The 16,618-nt window shown below is 43.3% G+C and overlaps 1 protein-coding gene across 1 annotated transcript in view; it reads left to right on the top strand.

Moving 5' to 3' along the window:
• NLRP5 (NLR family pyrin domain containing 5) overlaps positions 1–14,038 on the top strand; it is a 29,523-nt gene extending 15,485 nt beyond the window's left edge. The window contains exons 5-11 of the mRNA XM_055310199.1: positions 5–172; positions 4,648–4,818; positions 6,762–6,932; positions 9,276–9,446; positions 10,697–10,867; positions 12,138–12,308; positions 13,906–14,038. Coding sequence (XP_055166174.1) covers positions 5–172; positions 4,648–4,818; positions 6,762–6,932; positions 9,276–9,446; positions 10,697–10,867; positions 12,138–12,308; positions 13,906–14,038 — 1,156 coding nt within the window. The remainder of the gene's footprint in view (positions 1–4; positions 173–4,647; positions 4,819–6,761; positions 6,933–9,275; positions 9,447–10,696; positions 10,868–12,137; positions 12,309–13,905) is intronic.
• Positions 14,039–16,618: the final 2,580 nt, after the last annotated feature.

Below are 16,618 nucleotides of genomic sequence, written 5' to 3'. Positions count from 1 at the left end.
GTAGATTTAAAGGTGCACAGGTTACCCTGGGTCTTCGTCATCTCTGGATCACTCTCATAACCAACCGTAATATTAAATGCCTGAACTTGGAAAGCACTCACCTGAAGGATGAAGATATGATGATGGTGTGTGAAGCCTTAAGACACCCAAACTGCTTGCTGGAATCTCTGAGGTATGTTCTGCTTATGGCTTTTATGGCTTTGGTTTTGCCTTTCTTGTCTTTCCTTTTTAAAGAATTGTTCACAGCAAGTTGCAAATGTATCAGAGAAGAGGACAATCTGGAGATGGTGGTGGTGGTAGTACAGCAGCGTGTATGTACTTCATGCCACCCTTCTGGGTACTTACAAATGATCAAGGTGGTAAACTTTGTTATGCATATTTTACTACAAAAAAAGTAAATTTCAAAAAGGTATTCAAATTGGCAAAGAAGTCAAACTCTCCCTCTCACAGATGACATAATACTGTATGTAGAATACCCAAAAGACTCCACCCCAAGATTGCTAGAACTCATACAGCAATTCGGCAATATGGCAGGATACAAAATCAATGCTCAGAAATCAGTAGCATTTCTATACACTAACAATGAGGATGAAGAAAGAGAAATTAAGGAGTCAATCCCATTTACAATTGCACCCAGAACCATAAGATACCTAGGAATAACTAAAGAGGTAAAGGATCTATACCCTAAAAACTACAGAACACTTCTGAAAGAGATTGAGGAAGACACAAAGAGATGGAAAAATATTCCATGCCTATGGATTGGAGGAATTAATATTGTGAAAATGTCTATGCTACCCAGGGAAATTTACACATTCAATGCAATCTCTATCAAAATATCATGGACTTTCTTCAAAGAGTTGGAACAAATCATCTTAAGATTTGTGTGAAATCAGAAAAGACCCTGAATAGTCAGGAAAATATTGAAAAAGAGAACCAGAGCCAGGGGCATCACAATGCTGGATTTCAAGTTATACTACAAAGCTGTGGTCATCAAGACAGTGTGGTCCTGGCACAAAAACAGACACATAAACCAATGAAACAGAATAGAGAACCCAGAAATGGGCCCTCAACTCTATGGTCAACTAATATTCGACAAAGCAGGAAAGACTATCCACTGGAAAAAGGACAGTCTCTTCAATAAATGGTGCTGGGAAAATTGGACAGCCAAGTGCAGAAGAATGAAACTGGACCGTTCTCTTACACCATACACAAAGATAAACTCAAAATGGATGAAATACTAAATGTGAGACAAGAATCCATCAAAATAAAAAACAAACAAACAAAAAAGGAATCCATCAAAATCCTAGAGGACAACACAGGCAACACCCTTCTTGAACTTGGCCACAGCAACTTCTTGCAAGAAACATCTATGAAGGCAAGGGAAACAAAACCAGAAATGAACTATTGGGACTTCATCAAGATAAGAAGCTTCTGCACAGCAGAAGAAACAGTCAACAAAACTAAAAGACAACCTACAGAATGGGAGAAGATACTTGCAAATGACCTATCAGATAAAGGGCTAGTATCTAAGATCTATAAAGAACTTGTTAAACTCAACAGCAAAGAAACAATCCAGTCATGAAATGGGCAGAAGACATGAACAGAAATTTCACAGAGGAAGACATAGACATGACAACAAGCACATGAGAAAATGCTCTGCACCACTTGCCATCAGGGAAATACAAATCAAAACCACAAGGGGTAGTGGAAAGGGAGGTGGGTGGGGGATTGGGGTGACTGAGTGATGGGCACTGAGCGGGGGGCACTTGGTGGGATGAGCACTGAGTGTTATGCTAAATGTTGGCAAACTGAACTCCAATAAAAAAATTTTTTAAAAAAGCACACAATGAGATATCACCTCACACCAGTGAGAATGGGGAAAATTAACAAGACAGGAACCAAGAAACGCTGGAGAGGATGTGAGGAAAGGGGAACCCTCTTGCACTGTTGATGGGAATGTGAACTGGTACAGCCACTCTGGAAAACTGTGTGGAGGTTCCTCAAAGAGTTAAAAATAGAGTGACCCTACAACCCAGCAATTGCACTACTGGGGATTTACCCCAAAGATACAGATGCAGTGAAAAGCCAAGACACCTGCACCCCAATGTTTATAGCAGTAATGTCCACAATAGCCAAACTGTGGATGGAGCCTCAGTGTTCATCAAAAGATGAATGGATAAAGAAGATGTGGTCTATGTATACAATGGAATATTACTCAGCCATTAGAAATGACAAATACCCATCATTTGCTTCGACACGGATGGAACTGGAGGGTATTATGCTGAGTGAAGTAAGTCAATCGGAGAAGGACAAACATTATTTGGTTTCACTCATATGGGGAATATAAAACATAGTGAAAGGGATTATAGGGGAAAGGAGAGAAAATGGGGAAAATCAGAGAGGGTGACAGAACATGAGAGACTCCTAACTCTGAGAAACGAATAAGGGGTAGTGGAAGGGGAGGTGGGCAGGGGGAATGGAGTGACTGGGTGATGGGCACTTGATGGGATGAGCACTGGGTGTTATATGTTGGCAAATTGAACTCCAATAATGGAGTGTAATGGACAGTGTATGTAACTATAGTATAGTGTCAAACTGTGGACACTAACCAACATGTGGATGTCCTCCTGTGTCAGTTTATCACATGTGCAGGTTCATAAAAGCATGCCATCCCCAAGATCCAGAAGTGCCACCACTCTGTTCCCTTTTCCAGCCACACCATCCCTAATCACTGAAAGTAACTGATGTTTCCCATCTCCATAATTTTGTCATGTGGACAATGCTTTATCAGTGGAATCACACAGTATGTCACTACGCTCAGATTGGCTTGTTTCCCTTTTTATTTTTTTTAAGATTTTATTTATCTGACAGTACAAAAAGGGGAGCAGCAGGCAGAGGGAGAAGGAGAAGCAGGCTCTCCAGTGATCAAGGAGCCTGACTCAAGGTCCAACTTGAGCCAAAGGCAGATGCTTAACCAACTCAACCACCCAGGTGCCCCTCTCTCTTTTTTAATTTGCATTTTTTGAGAGAGCACAGCAGGAGTGGGGGGAGGTGAGGGAAATGGAGAGAATCTTAAGCAGAGTCCATGCTTAGTGTGGAGCCTGACATGGAGCTCAATCTCATGACCCTAAGGTCATGACCTGAGCCAAAGAGTCAGATGCTTAACAAACTGAGCCACCCAGACACCATGAGATTGGCGGTTTTCAATCAGCAAATGCCCTCAGATCTATCATCTAGCCTGTTCTGTGTATCACATTCATTTTTAGTGCTGAGTACTATTCAATAGGATGGATACACCACATTTGGTGTAGCCATTCACCTGTCCAGGGATGTTTTGGTCCTTTCCAGTTTGGGGCTATTACCACAGTTCTGTAGATCCTAAGCAAGTGTTTTGCCAATTAGATTAACTTGGGCTAAAGACACTGCTACTGGATGCTTTTGGTATGCTGAGACAGAGAAACATGAGCTCTGTTTTAAGCTTTAATTGACACACAGCAACTGTGAAAGAGTATTTTGCTTTGCACCACATGAATATTTTTGCTCTGTAACCTGTGAGCTGCCATCCCAAGCCAGGTGCCTACCCTCATCGAGATGACAAGATGACTTTCTAGAGAACAAAACAAATACCATATGGCCTCACATATGGAATTAAAAAAAAAAATATGAACTCATGCCTGGGTGGCTCAATTGGTTAAGCATCTGCCTTCAGCTCAGGTCATGGTCCCAGGGCCCTGGGGATTGAGCCCCACGTCAGGCTCCCGGCTCAGTGAGGAGCCTGCTCCTCCCTTTCTATCTGCTTCCCTCCCCGCTGCTCCTTGTTTGTGATCTCATTCTCTGTCTCTCTTTCTCTCTGTCTCTCAAAATTTTTAAAAAGCTAAACTCAAAAACAGTAAAATGGTGGTTATCTGGGACTAGAGGAGTGGGGGGGGGAATAGAAATATGCTGTTGAAAGGTACAAACTTGCAACTAGTAGGTAAATAGATCCTGGAGACCTAGCACACAGTATAAATATAGACAAAGATATTGTGTTACAAACCTCAAACTTGCTAAGAAACTAGATCTTAATTATTCCCACCACAAAAAAGAAATAATTATGTGACCCAATAGAGGTGCTCGAGAATACTACAATGGCAATCATACTGCAGTATATAAATGTTTCAAATCAATGTGCTTATACCTTAAATGTATACAGTGTTATAGGTCAGATATATTTCAAGTTTTTAAGTGCAAATGTGTGAAATATTGGCTGGTGATCATTGTTATGCATAAAATAATGCTGGATACCATTGCTACACACAAAATAACGCTGGAGGAACACATGTACAAGGGAAATTCATGCCTTGTTTTTAGGCAGATGGGGATTTGGGTAAAATGGGGGTGGGGCAGGCACAGTTAAGTAAGGTTTTGAGACTGGCTAACTCAGAAGAGGGGATGTTCCAGAGACTTAAATGAAAAACTGAACCACATAAAGATATGGGGCTGGGGATGAGGAGGGATGTTACAAACAGAACAACTAGCAAATGCTCAGACCCTGAGCCTGGAGCAGTGTCCAGAAATCAGCAAAAGGGCCAGAGTAGCTGGAGCACAGGGAAATGGGTTGCTCTGGGGAAGAGAGGAGAATGTATTTCACATTGTTTATCTCTGCAGGTTGGATCACTGTGGACTAACCCCAGCCTGTTGCCTGGTGATCTCCCAAATCCTTGTTACATCCATCAGCCTAAAATCTCTCAGCCTGGTAGGAAATAAGGTGACAAACCAGGGCATAAAGCCTCTCTGTGACGCCTTGACAGCCTCACAGTGCACGCTGCAGAAAATGATGTGAGTTGCACTTCTTTCCACCCAGGGTTCCTTTCTCTTAACTGACATGGTCCAAGTGGTGGGGAAGGAGAGAGTGGAATCATTGGATACCTAAGCCAAGGGTTAGAATGGGAGTTCTGACCCTATGGGAGTACCCCAATATTGAGGCATAAAAAAGACCAGTAAATAACATCTGTGTCTTTGCTACCAAACTCTGAACAATATATAAAAGTCTAGGAGAGAACCCAAACTCATAGAACCAGAGAGTAGAATGGCGGCTGCCAGGGGCTGGCAGTTAGGGGAAGAAATGGGGAGAAGTTGGTTAAAGGGTACAGATGTACAGTTAAAGAAGTCCTGGGGATCTAATATACAGCATTCTGCTTATAGTTAGTAATGCTGTGTTGTATACTGGAAAGTTTCACCAATGCCCAAATCCCGGAGAGTCTTAGCTTGTGGTTGGAGTTGCCATCCCTGGCGTCCTTGAGCACCAAGCTCTGTGCTGAGTGTTTATTCCCATTAATGCCAACTTTACAAACAACCTGCTAGGTAGGAATTATTTTTACCTCATTTTCTGATAAGGAAAACAGAATCCAGAAGAAAGGAAATCTCTTACCTAAGGCCATATAGGGAATAAGAGACAAAGCTAAAATATGACCCCTGGGTTGATAAGTAAGGCTTAGAAATCTCCCCCTTGATGACCTACAATCTGGGCAAAGTTGCTTCCCCCACTATTCCCAAAATGTGTCTTGTCAATAACCTACCTCTTTCATGAGGAGTTTGATTCTAAAGTCATAACAAAAATTGAAAACAAAATGGCACAAATTACCCTTTAAAGTCCTGAGGTGGAGGGTGGAGGCAGGAAATCGCATTAGAAGCCAACATATCTTCTCTCCTTCAGTCTATGGGAGAGGGGGAAAAACTTTCCCTCTATCCTCTTAGGTTAAATATCTGAGGCCTGCAAATTAAACTGATGATTGACAGGAGAAAAGGCACACATATTTTATGGGTATTACTTTTTTTTTAATGCATGGAAGCTTCACAGAAAAGATGTGAGAAACCCTAAAAAGTGGTTAGAATCAAGCTTCTATATCATTTTAACAAAGTTATGCTAAACTGTGGAGAAGTGACTAGACAAAAGGAGTTTGAGGCTTTTAGGGGCTGATATATTGTGGGTAGGCAACTAGGAAATATGAGGGGATCTAATGGTTAGGTAAAAGTTATATGATAATTCATCTCCATGTCATGTCCATTTCCAGTGACAAAAGTCATTCTCTTGTACCAAAGAGGGGGGATACATGTACAAGGGAAATTCATGCCCTGTTTTTAGACAGATGGGAAAGAGCAGAGAGCCCTTCCTGTGTCTGTTTTTCCTTAGTTGCTTTCAGCTCAAGATAATCCTTACACTAAAATGGCCTATTTCGGGCTTACATATCCTGACCCCCTTCTAATCTGACCCAGCCAGTATTTCTTCATCCAAACATCTCCATCAGTAAATGGAGTAAATGGTTGCTATATGCACTGCTCTGCACACTTAGATGGAGTTAATTTATTTAACTTTGTCACAATGAGAGTAGTACTATTAGGCTCTTAATTTCAAGTGCTATTGCATGTTAATCTTTGAAAAACAGGTGGAAGGTCACCTTCTAAATAGGAAGGTCCCTAATCTTGGCAACACCTCACACCATAGTACACATGAGGAGCAAAGATACCTGGATGGAGAGCAGGTTGACTTTGTCCATGTGTTTCCCATTATGGGTGATGGCTAATCTAGTCACCCACACCATTTAGACTATTAGGGTTGGGTTTGCAAGTTCAATGCAGACACAGTGTGACCTCAGCATATGTCTGCAAGAGCATGGTCAGCCATGGGGGTGGTAGTTCTTTCCCGTCCCTGCAAGGAGGGAGGGGTAGAACCTTAGGAAAAGACCTTCATCCTTTCTTTCCTGGGGGCTCTCTCCTTGCAGACTGGGGAAGTGTGGTCTCAAGGCTCCCGACTGCCAGGACCTGGCCTCAGCCCTCATCAGCAACCAGAGTTTGACACACCTGTGCCTGTCAAGCAACAGCCTGGGGAGCGAAGGCATGAATCTGTTGGGTCGAGCCATAAAATTCCCCAACTGTGGACTACAGAGGCTGATGTGAGTCCAGCTCACTTCCCTGGGTGGACTGCATTGTTTTGTTACAAAACAGTATGTACCACTTGCCACACACAAAGTAGCAGGAACACAGCTGTCATGATGAAGGTAGCTGATAGGAGCTGCATTCTGTCCCCGCCCATTTCTTCCTTCCATGGAAAATTCTATCTCTGTTCCCATCTTCTTACAGTGAGAAGTCATCCTTCATCCAGATACAGACGTTTCTCGTTGTTTCCTGCAGTTATGTTTTGTAAAGTCACCACAAACACTGACCCACTTCTCCCTGGGTAAACACAGCATTAGGTTCCTGTGAGCCCCTGGTCACATTTTCAACCAACCAGAACCTAACCTTGCTTTGTGCATTTCTGTTTAAAGACTCCTTATTTAATACATAGTGTTGATTTATTGACATTAAACTTGCGGCCAACAGCACCACAACTCATGCCTGAATGAAGCTCATCTATGACGGATCTTCTCCATCCACACAGCACTGCCTTCTTGTTGGAAACACTGGATAGCACTCCAGCTCTGTACATTAGCGCCACATTTTAAACAGCAAAGTCATCAACGAAAACCACAAAAATGCAGAAAACGTGGCAATAACTGGACCATGAAAAGGATACTTATTTATGATGAATTTGAAATGAGGCCAGCCTCAGCTGGGAACATGTGCATTGGGCAGCTCAAATATTTCTCTGCTCTGCCCGTGCACGCATGTCCATGAACAGTCATGAGCACCACGAGTATGGATTTGGAGGGTAGCAAATAAATTTTAGTAAGCAGACAAATGTGCAAACACAGAATCCATGAATGAGGATCAACCATACTCACTGAACACCTGATGTAGGCAAACACATAGTTGGTAGGGATGCACAGACAACCAACGTGGTCTCTGAGTTTACAGAGCTTAGGTTTTGGTAGGGAGAACTGGGTAATTGAGATTTTTAGATGATGGTAATGATGACACAGGGTTGGTAGCCACAGGGGTGATGCTCCACTACTCCAGACAGTACCATGCACATGGCTAGGGGATGCTGTGTACTCTAGCATACAGCAAAATGTCTCAGTAAGTTCTTTAAAAACTACCCCATCGCCAGATTACCCTTCTAGCCTACATCTTTCATCTGAGATCAAAGGATTATTACATCTGTTCCACACTGTCAGCTTGCCTTGCTGGGGTCACTTTGCTTTCAGCCATTTTACCCCATTGACCAATTAGTTCACCAATAACCCTATAAATAATTTTTAAAATTAACATGTTAATGGTATACCTGTAGCCAGAAATTCTGTTAAAGAATATAACTTTAATATACATGTCTACTTTGTGAGTTGCAAGGTGCCTCAGTGAATAAGTGATGAGAAGAGTCTGAGTGGTAGACTGGATAGTGAACCCTCCCCAAGATGTCCATGTCCTAATCCCTGTAAATATGTAAACTTATATGGCAAAAGGGACTTTGCAGGTGTGATCAAGTTAAGGATCTTGAGATGGGGAAATTATCTTGGATTATCTGAGTAGTCCTAATGTAATGAAAGGGGGCATTATAAGGGAAAGAGAAGCAGGAGAGGAGATGTGATAACAGAGGGTAGATATAATTGCTGACTGAAGACCAGGAGCTAAAGACTATGCGCTGCCTACTATAAAAGCTAGAAAAGGCAAGAAAACCAATTCTCCCCTGGAGCCTCCAGAAGGAACACAGCACTGCTGACCTTTTGATTTTTACTCCAGTAAGATGCTGAACTCCAGAACTGTAAGATCATAAATGTGTATCTTAAGCCACTAAGTTTGTGGTATTTGTTACAGCAGGAATAGGAAAATAACACCTCAAATATGAAGGAAAATTAAAAAGTGACAATATCCTTTTCATGGTCCAGTTAGTATCACATTTCCACATTCTTTGGTTTTCATTGGTGATCTTGCTGTTTAAAATGTGCTAAAAAAATAAAATGTGGTGCTAATGTGTAGAGCTGTAGTGCTGTCCAGTGTTCTAATGCACAAGAAAGCCGTGCTGTGTGGGTAGAGAAGATGCTTCATAAATGAGCTTCATTCAGGGACAAGTTATGGTGCTATTGACCCCAAGTTCAATGTTAATGAATCAACAATATGCATTGAATAAAGAAATGCATAAAGCAAGGCTAGGTACTGAACAGCATTCAGCCATGTGCGTTATGTCAGGCATTGTGCTAAGCACTCCAAGGTTGTCCTATTACCCAAGCCAAAACCTTCTTAAAGTCCTCCTTACATAATCCTCTCCCAAAGGAGGAGCAAGCTGAAGCTAGCAGAAGTGGCTTACCTGAGGTTACACCAAGTCATGAATATGACCTCTTTTCCTTGTGTGTGCCCCACAGACTAAACGAATGCAACCTGGATGTTGCTGGCTGTGGCTTTCTTGCATTTGCACTTATGGGCAACAGACATCTGACACATCTGAGCCTTAGCATGAATCCCTTGGAAGATGATGGGATGAACCTTCTGTGTGAAGTCATGATGGAACCATCTTGTCACCTCCAAGACCTAGAGTAAGTTTCAATGGTTGTTGGGGGTCAGCTCTACTATATAGGGGTTTGGAGTTCCTAGAAAGTCCAGAGATGTGAGCAGGAAGACTGGTACCCAAGATTAGTTCTTAGGTCAGCTGATGCTCGTGTTTTCCAGGGGACACTGCAATGAGTGTGGGTAGAACACGAAATGAGTCCACACAGGAGCCCTGTGGCAGGATTTTTGGAGCTTAGGTCACTCTTGATTTCTAAAAACCTGTTCACTTCTCAGAAGACCTCTTTTTGCCCTGAGTTACTCTTCAGCTGTTCATTCTATACAGAATGAGGGTAGAGATGGAGGGGCGCTATCCCGACACCTTTTCCCTCTGAGGCTCAAATTTCTTTACCTTTTATTGGACTGTTTCTACTCAATAAGAGTATTCCATCATTAAACAGACTATAGGAGAGTTAACAAATCTCAATGAGCAGAAATAAATCTCCAATCTAACAACCAATCCATAAATGCTATTAATACTTTGACAAATTCCTCCTGCAGTTACCACTGAAAGCATTCTTGCCACATGGCAGGCACAGAACTTTAAATATTTTACATGTTTAGGCTCATGTAGTTCCCTACCAATCATTTCCAGGGGAAACCAGAACTCCCTAGAAGCCAAAACCTTGCCTTTGGTCTCACGTTCTGTCCCTTAAGGATCTGCAGACCATAACAGTAAACAAAGTATGGCATGGTATTCCACTTAATGATGCATGGTAACTTTAAAAATCCCCTAAAACTAGACACTGAGCTTGTGCCCAATGGTTTGGACATGTGTACCTTGTAAATATTTGTGTACTTGGTACCCCAAACCCATCTAGCATTTCAGCACCTTCTGTCATCCTTCCTCACCCTCTCAGGAACTCTATCAACTTCTCCTCTCGTGTGTGTGTGTGTGTTTCTTTCTTTCTTTCTTTCTTTCTTTCTTTCTTTCTTTCTTTCTTTCTTTCTTTCTTTTCGTCCACTGGGGAGAATCTTTATCCCATCTCCAGGTGGGAAGCAAGCTCTGATGTGCTTATTTCTTTTTCTAAAGATACCTCCAGCTACATCACATGCTTTCCCCACCTACCACTATCATCCCTCCTCACCTGAACCACTGGATGCTGCACAGCCTAAGCCATTCCCAGGGATGGACAGAAAGGTTACCAGTGAGGAAAAGTCAAGGAAAGCCCCACCAATGTTTCTGGGCACCATCCCCGTCTGGCACTCTCCTCAAATGAAACAGGTTTTCCTCTTGCAGATTGGTTAAGTGTCATCTCACTGCCGGCTGCTGCAAGAAACTGTCCCATGTGATTGTGAGGAACAAACACCTGAAGAGCCTGGATCTGGCCGTGAATGCCCTGGGTGATGATGGCGTCACAGCGCTGTGTGAGGGGCTGAAGCACAGGAAGGCTTCTCTGAAGAGGCTTGGGTGAGTTCCCGAGGTCCCCTGTATGAGGCCTGGGTGAAGAGGAAGGGAGATCAGAGCATGAAGTTGCTGAACAAAACAGCGTTCCAACTCTCACACCTCCATTTGAACCTGCCTTTGTTCCTCCTGGTGCTTAAGAAAGGACCTCCCCCCCCCCCACTTCTAATCAACCTTAAGACATTGCATAGGATAGCTCTGGGCTTTCTACCATGAAACCACTTATATATTCCTTCTGAATATTCCCTTCCTTCTGAAACAATAAAGGAAGAATCCCTACATCTATCAGATTAACCTCATTCATGTTGGGAATCTATGAACTGCCTTACACTATCACTGAATTACTTCCCCTTGCCTCTTTCCACAGCCTCCCTAATAGAGACTTCCTGTTTTCATAGATGCTTAGATATTATTATAGAAGCAAAACCAATAATAATGTTTATTCAATCCCACCTTACCACCTAACTATAGGCAGTTATACCTACTTGAGCTATGTCCCACGACTTTTTACTCTATCACAAGAAATTCCCAAATACACAAAATCTAGAACAATTGGGGCACTGAAAATCTTATGCTTACCACCAGGTTTAAATGATTCTCAATATTTTGCTCTGTGTGGTGAACCATTTCACAGTGAGTTATAGTTGTTCTGCCTCTGAATACCTCAACATGCATCTCCAACATAGGGGAACATGGCTACCATCCAATTACTACATCTAACAATGTGGTTTGGCCCTCAGTGCTCTTAGGCTAAAATCCTAAATCTTAATGTGACCTAAAGTGGCTAGCCTCCTCTCACATGATGGCCTCTGGCTCCCCTGTAGCCATATGGTTCACTCTCCGTGTCTCATATATGATCCACTCTTCCTTCCACAAGAGCCAAGTACGTGCAACTTCCTAAGCCCTCCTTGCTACTTCCTGCCCTGGTTCCTTTGTCTCTTGGGTTTCGGGTGAAATGCAGGTTCTCAGCAAGTCTTCCTCCATGTGCCTTCTCTTGTTCCCTGGTTACAGGCTCTCTCACCTTTTATCTTTTATTCTTTTCACAACTGGAATTAAGTTACCCAGCAGCTCTTAACAGGAGAACCAGCAGCAGTGGTAGCACCATCCTTTGGGAATCTGTTAGAAATGCAAATGTCCTGGTTCCTCCCCAGAATTGCTGAACCAGAAATGCCAGGGGTAGAGCCCACCACTCCATTTTAAGCATTAATGTGAAAGTCCAATGGGTTGAGGGGTCAGTCACTGAACTTTGGAGGCATTTCTTGTGTTGACCCTGCAGGTTGGAGGCATGTGGACTGACTTCCAGCTGCTGTGAGGTCCTTGCCTCGGCTCTCCTCTGCAGCCAGCGCCTGACCAGCCTGAATCTGATGCGGAATGATTTCAGCCCCATGGGAATGACGAAGCTGTGCCCAGCCTTTGCACAACCCACATCCAACCTGCAAATAATCGGGTGAGTACCTGGCGATTGTCTTCCAAGATGCAAACCACCTTCTGCTACAGGCATGCTGGTTGGTGGAGAAACCCAGAAGCTGATATGGTGGCTTAGCAACTAGGTCCTTGTTTCAACCACTAAGTGCCCACTGTGCTCCGGGCACTGTGCTGGGGATACAGGGATAGAGATGGAGGTGTGAGGTTCCTGATATCATGGGGCTTACTTTTGGATGGATTTAGGAAGAATGGAGAGACCACATACAAATCAGATGTTTATCCTTAAAAAGCTAATAATAGAATTGCTATATAATCCAACAATTCTACTTCTGGGTACCTACCCAAAAGAATGGAAACCAGGATCTAGAAGAATTATTTGTAGACCTGTGTTTATAGCAGCACTATTCACAGTAGTCAAAAGGTAGAAGCAACCTAGGCATCTGTTGTCAGGTGAAAGGGTAAATGAAATGTGGTATATCCACACAGTCGAATCTCATTCAGCATTGGAACAAAAGGAAGATCTGATACATGTTACAACCTGGATGAACCTTAAGGACGTTATGCTCAGTGAAGTCAGTCTGATGCAAGAAGACAAATACTGTGATTCTACTTAAGTGGGGTCCCTAGAGCATCCAAATCCATACAGACAGAAGGTAGATGGTATGGCACCAGGTGCTGTGGGAGAAGGATGGGAAGTTGGTGTTTAATGGGCACAGAGTCTTAGTTGGGAAAGATGAAAAGTTTACAAGGATAGATGGTGGAGGTGGCTGCACAGCAGTGTGAGTATACTAAATGCCACCAAACTGCACACTGAAAAACGGTTAAGATGGACAGCACATTGAGGTTGGTTTTCCCATATTTATTTCAATAGCAAACTTCCCTGAGAAACTCTTCTATGTGGCCCAGCTTCCAGTGGTTGGATTTGTGCAGAGGCCAAGTGTCAGCATATAGATGTAACAGGGTGGTTGTAGTGTGGGATCTGAGGAGCAAAATGGATTGGAAGGCACGGCTCAGTGGATTTGGAGATCCCAACATGGCCAAGGAGAACTGTCACAGTGATCTATTTTGCAAATGAGCTAGAAGGGCAGAAGATTGGGTTGAAAGAGCATGTTTGGACAAGTTCAGCCTGTGACCATGGCACTTAGCACTTGAACCTGCAAAGAGGAATCAGACCTGGATTTTACTAATGGACCTTTCAGAAGCCTATTTCCCTATCCACAAAATGGAGATGATTCTGTGTATCTATTTGAATACCTGTTTCTCTCTCTTGTCCTAGAATATAAGCTTCATGAGGTTTAGGGACTTTGGCTTGCTCATCACTGCCTCAAAACACTATTATAGGGCCTGGCACAAAGTAGGTTCTCAGGAAAGAGTTCATGGATAGATGAATTATCACACCCGCCTTTTAGGACCGTGGTGAGGGGCAGATGCCTATAAAAGCTCAGTGTAGCACCTAATACATCTAAGCATGCCTTTACGGGTAGGGATTTACTCTTATTCTATGGAGCACCTCAAGAGTACAAGAAGAGGTTTTAGATCCTTGATGTACTAAGGAAATTTTACGGAAAGGAGAAGTAGTCAGAAGCAAATTCCCAGAGTAATATATCTCTCTTCTCCAGGCTGTGGAAATGGGAGTATCCCACTCAAATAAGGAAGCTGCTGAAGGAAGTCCAGCTAGTCAAGCCACAGATTGTCATTGGTGATGATTGGTATTCTTTTGATGAAGATGACCGGTACTGGTGGAAAAGCTGAAGACTCCTCCCACCCCACCCACTCTGATGGAAGAACATTAAAAATAGTCTTCTGGGGTAAGCTGTGCCCAGAAACTCCCTCTTGGGGATAGAATATTAGTTCTGGTTCTCACAAAGCCCTCAGTGACATAGGCTGTGACTTTCAAATCCTAGGATCTCAGTATCTGTGAAATGTCTATCCTATCTTGGAGCATATAGAGAAAATTGAATAAACATGGAGAGCATTCAAGGAATAATTACCATGTGACCTTCTTGGGTAGTTCCAAGAGAAGAGTGGGAGGGCTTAGTCCTAAAAGTGGCCCCCAAATGTTGATGATTCAACTCTGCTGGTGTTAAAAAAAAAATCAAAGTACAATCTGAAAGTCAAAGGATGGTGTGACTATCATTATCTAAATATAAACACAGGGATGCCTGGGTGGCTCAGTGGTTGAACCTTTGGCTCAGGTCCTGATCTTGGGGGCCTGGGATTGAGCCCCGCATCAGGCTCCCCACGAGAAGCCTGCTTCTCCCTCTGCCTATGTCTCTGCCTCTCTGTGTGTCTCTCATGAAAAAATCTTTAAAACATGTATAGAAACACAAACTGGGGCACCCCCGGTGGCGCAGTGGTTTAGCGCCGCCTGCAGCCCGGGGTCTGATCCTGGAGACCCAGGATCGAGTCCCACGTCGGGCTCCCTGCATGGAGCCCGCCTTCTCCCTCTGCCTGTGTCTCTGCCTCTCGGTCTCTCTCTCTCTCTGAATAAATAAATTAAAAAAAATACTTATAAAAAAAAAAGAAACACAAACTGAACATGTTTCTTAGTGTAGTTGATGAACTGCTCTACCACCATCACTGAGAAGAGCAGACTGCTGATCTTATATAGGTAGGAATGTGGAGAAGCATGGAGTTCAGGGATTGGTGAATCTTCGGAATGAGTTGATCTGTAGTCTCTTCAGTAAGGCTGCTTAGCAGTCACAGGTGTGTTCACTGGGGTGAATCTCTTCCTGATTGGCTGAATCTCAGAAGCTGAGGGAGTCCTTGGTTGGCTTGTCAAAGCATGTTCACTGGGGTAAATTGTCTTGGATCCAGTTCATGGGTTTACACCTGGTTGGTTAGCTACTCTTTACCATGGCTACAGAACCATCAGTCTCCTTCTAGGAAAGAGGGAACACAAATTCTTGTGTTCTCACCAATGTGTATTTTTTATTAGTCCTTCCATTTATTTCTCTAGTCTATGATAATGATAGCTAACACTGCCCTTACTGTGTGCCAGGCTCTACTCTAAGCACAATCTACAAATTAACTCACTTGGACTTCAAATTCAAGCATTTTTCAAACCTGAAAATGTTTTCATTCTCTGATCTGCCTGCCTCCTCTTACCCCTGTAATGTGCTGATTGAAAGTTTATGCCAGGCATGGGGAAATGCCAGCCCTGTATTTCGTTGGCCTTATGTTACTAGCATCATCTTCAATCTTTGGTGTCTCTGAAGGAATACTTTTTTAAACCCATGTTCTGGGAGTATTCACCTTACATAATGCTTGTGCATTGGACCAGTGGGGCATGGTGTGTGTGATGTGAATGGGGGCAGAGGTGTCACAGTTACACCTCCTAAATTAGAGATCTCAGTCTTCAGAATACCTGTTCTCTGGGCAGCCTGGGTGGCTCAGTGGTTTAGCGCTGCCTTCAGCCCAGGGTGTGATCCTGGAGACCCAGGATCGAGTCCCAGGTTGGGCTCCCTGCATGGAGCCTACTTCTCCCTCTGCCTCTCCCTCATGTGTGTCTCTCATGAATAAATAAAATCTTTAAAAAAAAAACTGTTCTCCCACATGGGGCACATGACCATCTGACCCGGTGAGGCAGCACCACTGATGTGTGTGTTAAATACTAATAAAGCATTACTATTTTAGTCTTTTTAAAAGGATATCACCTTACATAGAGCTAAAAATACCTAATCCCTTCCTTCTGTGTTTCATGGAGTCTCTTGAACACTACCTGTCCCCCATCTCCCCTGACAGTACATATGTCCCATTTTGGAAAATTGCTGCCTGAAAAGGAAGATCAAAGAGAAGGCACCGTCTTTTTTATTCAGATCTGTTGGTGTCCTGGCCCTCTTAAATGATTTTTATGTGACATGAGACAAATGTCAACCTCCATCAGCCTTTGTTTCCTTATCTGTAAAATAAGGAAAACACCTACTTCTTATGGGCAGTTGAAAAGATGAATTCCTGGAAAGCTCTCAAAGCTAGAACATTCATTCCACAAATATGTTCTCGGATACCTATTTATCTGTGGCAGTCCACGATATTGTCACAAACTCAGCAACTCAAAACACATTCCCTCACAGTTTCTGTGGGTCAGGAGTCTGGGTGCGGTTTAGCTGGGTCTTCCACCTCAGCGTCTCACAAAGTCACAATGTGTCCTGTAGGGCCATGGTCTCATTGGGGATTCAACTGGGGGAAAGAACCTCTTCCAAACTCGTGGTTCCTGGAACCGTTCATTTCTTTGCAGGCTATTAGATGGAGGGCTTCAGATTCTTGTCGGTTGTCAGCCAGAGGGCATTCCCAGCTACTTGCACTGCCGCTCTATATAACAGGTTGCTTCTT

Source organism: Nyctereutes procyonoides, unplaced genomic scaffold (genome assembly GCF_905146905.1).
Source record: "Nyctereutes procyonoides isolate TBG_1078 unplaced genomic scaffold, NYPRO_anot_genome, whole genome shotgun sequence".
Classification (NCBI taxonomy): domain Eukaryota; kingdom Metazoa; phylum Chordata; class Mammalia; order Carnivora; family Canidae; genus Nyctereutes; species Nyctereutes procyonoides.
Note: the sequence above shows the minus strand (reverse complement) of the source record. Positions and strands in the feature narration are given on the sequence as shown.